We start from the raw sequence: 9,564 nt of genomic DNA on the forward strand, positions 1-9,564 counted from the left end.
ATGGTCATGAAAGGCGCTATATAAATGTAAGTCTTTCTTTCTGTATATTGCTCAACAAAGAGCTGGCACAGTCACAGTGGCTGAATAGCCTCTGTCTGTACTGTAAAGCTCTTTGGTTCTATATAGCCAAATCATTGTACAGAGCTTTTCGTTGCAGCGTGCCTGGAACTGAGTCCTAAGACAAAGCTTTTCAATACATAGAGAGCTGGGGACTCAGTTAACATGCTTAGAGTGTTTCTCCTTTAATATGATTATTGGTATGTTGGTAAAGAGAAAAATACACAATTTATAACTGGTCCTTTTACGTGTAATGTACAGCCATTAAAATGTGAACGAAAGCAGTCTAGGCTATCAGTAAATTAAGAGAAAATTAATAATTTTACAGCAATATTTTAAAGCATGCTAAAATAAATGGAGATTGTGACAAGAACCATTGCCTGTAAGTGAAGACAACATTCAGTATGCAAGTCAATAACAAAATACTGCGGAAGCTGAAAATCTGAAATAAAAACAGAAAATGCTGGAAATACTTTTTCCAGTTCTGATGAAACATTAACTCTGTTTCTCACTCCACAGATGCTGCCTGACCTGCTGAGTATTTACAGCATTTTCTGTTTTTACTTCAGTATTTCCAATCGTTGCTTTTCTTTGCCATCTATTGTGCAAATTATTAAGCATTAATGTTAAAGTAGACATGAGTGCAGCCGATTTGCCTTCCGTACTGCTTCAGAATAATTGTTGCGGAGTAATAGCCATTTAACCAAAAGGACGAGATATTTGGTTGTCGAAGATAATACGTTGTTTCTGGGTAATAAAAAGCTCCCTGAAAAACAAAAGTTTAGTGTGAGTACAAATTAATTATTTTTCTGTCTCGCCAGTGTGGGCAGATGCTAATTTCAACATGAGATGGACCATATCTGTTTTTATAGAATTATAGAATAGTTACAGCATGAAGGAAGGCCATTCAGCCCATCGAACCCATGCCGGCTCTCTGCAGGAGCACGTCAGCTAGTCCCACTCCCTGCCCTTTCCCGTAACCCTGCAAATGTTTTTCTTTCAGGTATTTATCCATCTCCCTTTTATTTTAATTCATTTTAGTCACCTATGATCCAAATAATTATTAATACAGTACCTATATTTACAACCCTTTAAACACTATAAGTAAGAAACATGTATCATCTCCAATCACATTTATCTTGACATGGAAATTTGTATTGTGTGATTTGTTATGTAGAAGATTTCACGTAAAGTATTTGAGAAACTTAAGCAAGATGTGTATCTGCACTGAAAAGAAAAAAAGACTTGCATTTATTCAGTGCCGTTCACAGCCTCAGGAGGTACCAAAGGGCTTTACAACCAATGAAGTACTTTTAAAGTGTAGTCACTGTCGTAATGTAAAAAACACAGCAGCCAATTTGCACTCAGCAAGGTCCCACAAACAGTAATGGGATAATGACCAGATAGTCTGTTTGTGATGTTTGTTGAGAGATAAATACTGTCTGAAATAATGCTGTGGGATCTTTTATGTCCACATGAGCGGGCAGACTTGGTTTAACATTTCATCTGAAAGACGCCACCTCTGACAGTGCAGCGCTCCCGCAGTACTGCACTGGAGTGTCAGCCTAGACTTTTGTGCACGTCTCTGGAGGGGACCTGAACCCACAATCTTCTGACTCAGAGGTGAGAGTGCTAGCACTGAGCTACGGCTGACAAGCGTACATTAAGAAAGACAATATTGTTAACGCAGACTGGGGTGTGATCATGTCAATAAATAAGTCCCTCCAGCTTTCTTCAAAATATGACTGGAGTCCCGTGGTGTTGTGACGGGAGTGTTTCCGTTTTGGAGTAAGCTGGAAGAGCCCTTTGGTATAAACGATAGTACTGGTGCCAGCATCATGTTACACAGTGAATTCTAGAGATTCCTTTAGCTCTGGGTATAAGACTGGAGCCAACACAATGCAAATGCACTGCAAGACTGCCCGCTTTGGTCGAGGTTTCATTGCTATCAGCGCATGTAATGCTGTCCTGTACCAGGTCTATCATTGCGCCTGGAATTTCCACAAGGTTTCTTTCCACAATCTCCTTCCAGTACTTTGGCTGACTTTCTGGGGTTTCCGCTGATCTTGTGGCGAGAGATCACAGATCCCCAGCGGAAGTTCTATCCGGTATTTAAAGTGTCTGTTATTCTATGGGTGTAAATGACAGCAGAGCTAAAGGGACAGGAAGAAATAGCTTGGAATAAAATCAGTCCATTACACATATGCCACCTACAGGGACTGAATAGAACTCCAAACAAATCTTGCCTTGTGGTGGCAGTGGACACTCGGTAAATAGACTATTAAAAGGCCAATCATTGAGGATTGTTAAGTACAGTTTTTATCACTCTAACTACATTAGAATGTAGTTTGTGATACTGCTGGTGAGTTATCTTCACTATAGTTTTCTACAGCCAGGTGGCAGCCTTCACTTTGCTTTGGGGTCTGTCTCTGTTTGCTGTGTGTGAATGAGATATTACAGTATTCCCAGCTTGCAGTGCTGTAGAATTCACTGTGGAACATTTTGCAATTCATTAACCATTCGACTAGGTGTAGTTGTTTTCACTGAACATTGTAATTCTGTTGTGATTTGTTTTATTAGAACTACTGCTAATTTTATTCAGAGGAAAAGAAATCAGAGCAGATCAAGGTTTCCTTTTTTTTAATGGGTGCGCGGCCCCTTTAAGGGGCTGTACTGCCCATTCAAAATACCGCGCATATGCGTTTTGTTCCTACTTACAAGCCAGTGTGGAGCTGCAGAGTGCTGCACGGCAGCGCAGCTTAAAGGGAACATTGGAGCAGATAATAAACAACTACAATTTTCATTTATATAGCACCTTTAACGTAGCAAAATTAAAACCGATGCAGTGCACTCATTTTTATTACATGCAGTCTGTTGGTAAACTAAACAAAAACAGTTTTCTGAAACCAAATTGAAAGTAATACACTGAAAGAATAACAGTCAATGTATTGAAAGGCTATTTGGTCTGTTATAGTGGGCAGGGCGAGTTTTTGTTCTTTTTGTTCTGGGATGTGGGCGTTGCTGGCAAGGCCAGCATTTATTGCTCATCCCTAATTGCACTTGAGAAGGTGGTGGTGAGCCACCTTCTTGAATCGCTGCAGTCCTTGTGGTGAAGTTAGGGAGGGAGTTCCAGTATTTTGACCCAGTGGCGATGAAGGAACAGCGATATACTTCCAAGTCAGGATGGTGTGTAACTTGGAGAGGAACTTTATAGGTGATGGTGTTCCCATGCACCTGCTGCCCTTGTCCTTCTAGGTGGTAGAGGTCACGGGTTTGGGAGGTGCTGCTGAAGAAACCTTGGCTAGTGGTTTTAACTGACTGGTGATTGGTGTTTGGCTGAAGTTTGGGATGCAGTACTCACACTGCATAAACCAATGCAAGAGCAATGGAGAATTATGCTAATTGGGATGTGATTACTGAAAATCTGATAACCGTTAATAAATGTTTCGACTGACATGTTTTTTTTATACCATAGTTAGCTATATCAAGGATTCATTTTACTCACCTGTAATTTGCATTTGTGGCATATTTGGGTATAAGGATATAATTACAGCTGTATGTATTTTATGCAGTTTTAGCCCTTGGTAGATCTCTCCTAATTAGAATGGATATTAGTTATAAATGGATAAATTAGGTTCTCAAAGATGAGTTTATTATAAGCAACCTGTATATGTTCTATACTGGCATGAATGATCTTTAAATGAACATATCTGAACATATATAGATCATGCTATTTGCATCATGTAACTGGAAATATCAAACTTACACTGTTGAAAGAACAAGATGAATCACGTTTCAACAGTTCACATATATTAAAGTCACAATCAGGGCAGGGAATTCTCCACCAAAACAACGCCTTCTTGTACAGTTTTACTTCAGCCTAAGACAAGTAAAAATAAAACAGCAGAGGTTATTTCATGAAACACTGCACCATGAAATAAAGCAGATTAAAGTTACAACTCAGCTTCTCCTTGTGGTCCTCATACTGAGCAAGAAAGAGGAGGCCCTTTCACAACTCCTAATAGAATCACAGACATTTCAGCACAGAAGGAGGCCATTCAGTCCATAGTGCCAGTGCGGGTGCCAGCTCTACACTGAAGCAATCTACTCTTCTCTTTTAATAATTTTATTCTTCAACCGTTTATCTATTTCCCTCTTAAATATTGCAATGGATTCGGCTTCCATAATCGGTAGTGCATTCCATATGGTGATATCACAGGGAAAGATTTCTTCTAACCTCAGCCCTTTATACCCCTCGTTACTAATTCACTTACCTGTCAAAATGATCTTTCACCCTTTACCCTTAGTAGGTCTTTTCCACCCTCCTTACTTCAGACTTTTTGGCCCTTGTGTTTTAGCTTGCTGTTATAGACAAATCTTCACTCTCTATGACTTTGAGTAGATTTGATAGCTAGATAAGTTTTCAGTAAAATGTCCAGGGTAATAAAGAACAACTTTTCTGTTAATTGATGTTCACTACTGGAATTATACTATGCATCTATAGGACATTTCTCCAGTTTTCAGTGAACAATAGAGCATCACATCACATCCTTGGTTTAAGTTAAACCTTTTAAATGATTTTGCTAAAGTAGAACAAGCAAGTTAAGTTCAGATTATTCTTTCTAACTCTTTCGAATGTAGACAATAAAAAGTTACAATATAATGCCAAACTATGCTTTACTACAATGCCCTAATCTTTCTTTCCTTATATTTTTACCAGTGAAGGAGCTGATACAGGCCTTAGACACATTTTCCAGAGGATATCAAACCGATTGTCACCTTCACTCTGTTCAGCTCGGTTAATGAACACAGTTATTACAGTTTCTTTGGATTTTCAGATCTGACTTTGATTCCGAAATAATTGGTTGTTGCATCGCAAAACCAATCACAGAATCTGTGTTTGCACAAGAACAACTTGTTTCGTCCCCTCAAGCCTACAGTTTATGAACCACTGACATCAAATCTTTTTGTATTTTAAGATAAAAGGGAGTAAAATTTCCACAGGACTTTCCTGATCCCCTGACGTAGCTTCAGTGTAACTTTGGTGTAAACCCTGGAGAAACAGCATACATGGCCATTTACACCGATCGTTCGCCGAAGTTACGGTGGGAGACTGGAGAGCCCCAGTGGAAATTCTCCGCGATAGACTTTGGTTGTAACTCTTTTTAAAGACCTAGATGAAGGAGTGGGGCTAATAGTACAGGACATCACCATGGTTGACAAATGTAGGAGGAAAGAGAAAGCAAATCAGGAAGCGATGAGTTCAGTTTTAACTTTAAAAAAAAAATTAATTCATGGGATGTGAGCATCGCCAGCAAGGCCAGCATTTATTGCCCATCCCTAATTGCCCCTGAGAAGGTGGTGGTGAGCTGTCTTCTTCAATACAACTGAGTGGCTTGCTAGGACATTTCAGAGGGCAGTCTGGCGTCACATATAAGCCGGACCAGGTAAGGACGGCAGATGTCCTTCCCTAAAGGACAATAGGAAACTAGATGGGTTTTTACGACAATCATAAGAACATAAGAACATAAGAATTAGGAACAGGAGTAGGCCATCTAGCCCCTCGAGCCTGCTCCGCCATTCAATAAGATCATGGCTGATCTGGCCGTGGACTCAGCTCCACTTACCCGCCCGCTCCCCGTAACCCTTAATTCCCTTATTGGTAAAAATCTATCTATCTGTGACTTGAATACATTCATGGTCATCATCATTACTGACACAAGCTTTTTATTCTGGATTTGTTTAATTGAATTTAACTTCCTCAGCTGCCATGGTGGGAGTCTGGATTATTAGTCGAGGCCTCTGGATTACTAGTCCAGTAACATAACTGCTATGCTATCATACCCGATGTAGGAGCAAAGTTTAAGAGTGGTTATAAGAATGGGATGGAGCAGGAGAAATAGGAAGAGTTTAACTCTCTTTAGTTTGATAGCCATCTCAGGACACATATGTGGGACTTAGCAGTGTGTATGAGATGTGTATAAGATGTTATAGTTATGCTACTCCAAGCAATCCAAGAAGATCCACCTACTGAAATTTAGGGTTATTAAGCCAGCCATTCATTAAGTTAAAAGAGCCTCAGCACAAATTATCTGACAATCAGTACAACACCCAGTATCACAAATGTGACATACAGTGACATCAAACATGCCAGTATGGATGGGATGAATATTCACTTACCGTTACTGATGAGAGGGGCCTACTCAGATAAACAAATCCTTTAAACGTGACTTTTCCTGGTAGTTTAATAGGATCTGGTTCAACTGAGAGTGATTTGAATGTAACAGGCTCATGGCGAGCACTGCAGTCTTTCCAGTACACGCCCTCCGACTAACAAGAAAAAGTGGATTATAAATACGAATAGCATAACTAACCCTGATTATAAAGACAACTTGTTTTATATTTAATAAGACTACAGATTGTATTGAACAAGCCATTACTGAATTTTAGGCTGTTTATTCTTAAGATTTCACAATGGTTTCTCACAGAAAGAACAAAAAAATCAATAATAGTTAAAACACACTAAAAGCCATTGGTTAACATTATTTTTATTGTCTGACATATTACTCTGTCCTTTAAATGTAGTTTTACATTCCATATATAATATATGCATTCTGATAGGAGGTACGACCCAAATCCTTTCCATTTCAGTGGGGAGAAATATACAGGATATCAATTCCATGACACACAGGGGTCGAAATTGGTTGTGGCCGTTTTTGAGGTGGTGTCATCGCCGGAGTGCTGATTTTACCACCAGACATTAAGTGCAGCCTCAAAGTCCTAAATTCAGTTTTCATGCTCAAAGATGAGAGAACAACACTAACAAGTGTCGTTGCATACTCATCTCGGGCGGGAGCTCAGGAGGCCGACTGAATTTCCCGACAGGAGGCTGCCGCCATGCGAGAATAAAAACGGGAAGAAAAAAAAGAACTAAAACTTCTCCGATCCACACGCACACTTCCTCATTCTTAAAATTCATGAAAACATGCAAAAATAAATAGAGAAAAACTTACCTTCCTTTCTGGGCGATTCTACCTGAGATCCGCTCTTTTACGACCACTTTTTCCAGGCTGTATGGCCACCTGCCAGTCCAGCAGTCATATAAAGCAAATATCGCGACAGGGGCATCAAAGAGGCATTGCACGCTGGATGACGTCACCATGCGGGTGGCATTAGCTAGCGCAACGTTGCCTCTTGGCACCTCTGCCAAAGTGCCGACTGAATTTAGGACGAGATGTCGATGCCACTTATCGTCGGAGGGACGCCTTTTCCGTTCATTAGCCGCCTAGCACTGGTGTATTAATTACAGTGAGAGCAAGGTACACACAATTTGCATTCCAATAAAGGCAGGATAGATTAGATATCTATTTAGGTAGGGGTATATTACACACACTTGCTGTAGCATTAAGAGCACAATTCACATTGTATCTGTTCAAATCAGACTAAAACATACTCTAAACATATCCATTTCCAATAGTCCTGAGCACAGTATCTGCACTGATTGGAACATGACAATTATTTCGAACAACTCTTGAACGTGCTCATCATTCAGTTGCCCTCATTTCTCTGCCAACATACAGGAAGAATTCCTCTGATTGCTATATGTATCAACCTTGTAAATATATTTGGGAAGATTTCCCCTGTGCTAAATGAACATGTTTACAATTTCTCTAGAAATGCCCAAACATGTAGTGACCAGAGATACTCCTATCTCCAGGTTCTTATGAGTCTTTCAAAAAATGAATTGACAGTGATGGCATTGATATTTGTGTTGCATCAATCAAAGTTAGAAATCTATTGGGTCATATTTTAAGCTTGCGATACATACTCTTACATTACTAAATGATGACGGCCCAGAAATCCCGGTTTCTCCTTCCCACGGGCGTTCGAATAGATTTTAGAAAAAAGATGCCCATCTACCTGAAGCTGCTGCGGCCACGCGAGATCCTGGTCCTGAGGCCTCTCCTGACTGCGCGTCGCAGCGCGTGCATGTCAGGACGTGCGCAGGCCTGGAGCTGGAGTCACATGGCTCTGGGCAGCCAATCAGCTGCAGTATTTTCTCATTCATAATAATGGGAACTTCGTAAGTTGGAGTTCCCATTATTATTAATGAGAACCCACCCACCAAACACTAATAATCAATAATAAAGGATAGAAAAAATGCACACCATATTTTTATTAATTCAAATTTAAGTTATTAATGTATTTCAAAAATATATATTTCCCCGATTTTTTAAAAAGTTTTTTAAATTATGCTTTTAAAATAAACTTACCATAGTGGGGAGGGTTTTTAACAATAAAATGTGTTTTTCTAACTTTATTTTTTTAATGTTTTTGTGTATTTTAAAACACTTACGCCTGTAAAAGTAGGCTATGCGCCTGCTTTCATCAGGAGCAAAAATTTTGAGGACATTTGCTTGGCAAGATATGCGTAAATCCTACAATCTTGCCCTTGCAAATGTTCTCGCTCCCGATATGCAGAGGATCTGTAAAGCCAGAAACTTGACAGATCGGAAAAGCTGGTTTTCAGCGCATGCGCATTGCGTGCTGAAAACCGGCTTTTCCGATGCCTTCCCGGGTCTGTAGACGCTCAGTAAGGACCCAGGAAGGCCAGAATTTCTGGGCTGATATCCTCAGTGTAATAGTTAAGTGTATTCAAAGATACAACTATCATGAGATAATTTATGTGACAAAATGAGATACTTGTAGAATGGTCTTTCTTGAGATGTTCTGTTATCAATTTCTAATTATTCATTTGTGTTTCTGTTTAATATACTCCACTCAATGTGGTGTTTTGGAATTTCACTCTGGAACTCTGCTATTACTACATGACTTTTACAATCTTCCCTGAACCTGTGACATCTCTCTTGCTGCTTTAAGATGTACTCCTTAGAGCTCTGATGTGACTCCAGCTGTTTTAGGACCTCCTGATTTTTTGTATAAAATAAAACTTGAATTAGCTTCAGAAAACCCCCCAGTTACTTTACACAAGCGTGTCTTATACTCTAAGTACTTGTTCCACTGAGTGTTAGGGCTATGAAACATCAGGATTCTATGGAAGCAGAAGATGGTCCAATTCCCATTACAAGCAAGGTACCTTTGCAAAGTGTCACCTTGATCAGAGATGTACATGGCCCACTGTAAACGGTCTCCTTTTAACAAATGACAACAATTTCCAAGCACATTTCTTTTTTTCGGATAGAATACTTACACGTTATGTAACAAAATACTTACTGTTCTTATTTGGTAGATCAAGCAAATGGCCAGCAAAATGATACTGAGGCGAAGAACCATCTTTCTTTCAATTCAGAGCCCACAGTGAAGAACCCAAAACTTTGGTTTTCTAGTGTTTGTTTTATACTCATATGTGAATAGGTGTTACTTCGGGTGTAACCAATAGCCATGGAGTTGATTTGCATTTCCTTGTTGAATGTGATGCAATGAGAGTTAAGTCAAACCAGTGGCTTTACTGTATATTTATATTCTGCAACAGTTGAAATTTTCAAA

At 39.6% G+C, this 9,564-nt stretch overlaps 1 protein-coding gene across 1 annotated transcript; it reads right to left on the reverse strand.

Annotated features, from left to right (window-relative positions):
* Positions 1-670: 670 nt before the first annotated feature.
* LOC139262435 (ganglioside GM2 activator-like) lies at positions 671-9,351 on the reverse strand. The gene is made up of 4 exons (XM_070877625.1): positions 9,292-9,351; positions 6,238-6,387; positions 3,824-3,937; positions 671-823 (listed from the first exon to the last, which is right to left on the reverse strand). The coding sequence occupies exons 1-4, from the start codon at positions 9,349-9,351 to the stop codon at positions 671-673; spliced, it is 477 nt and encodes a 158-aa protein (XP_070733726.1).
* Positions 9,352-9,564: the final 213 nt, after the last annotated feature.

This window comes from Pristiophorus japonicus, chromosome 4 (genome assembly GCF_044704955.1).
Source record: "Pristiophorus japonicus isolate sPriJap1 chromosome 4, sPriJap1.hap1, whole genome shotgun sequence".
Taxonomy (NCBI): Eukaryota; Metazoa; Chordata; class Chondrichthyes; family Pristiophoridae; genus Pristiophorus; species Pristiophorus japonicus.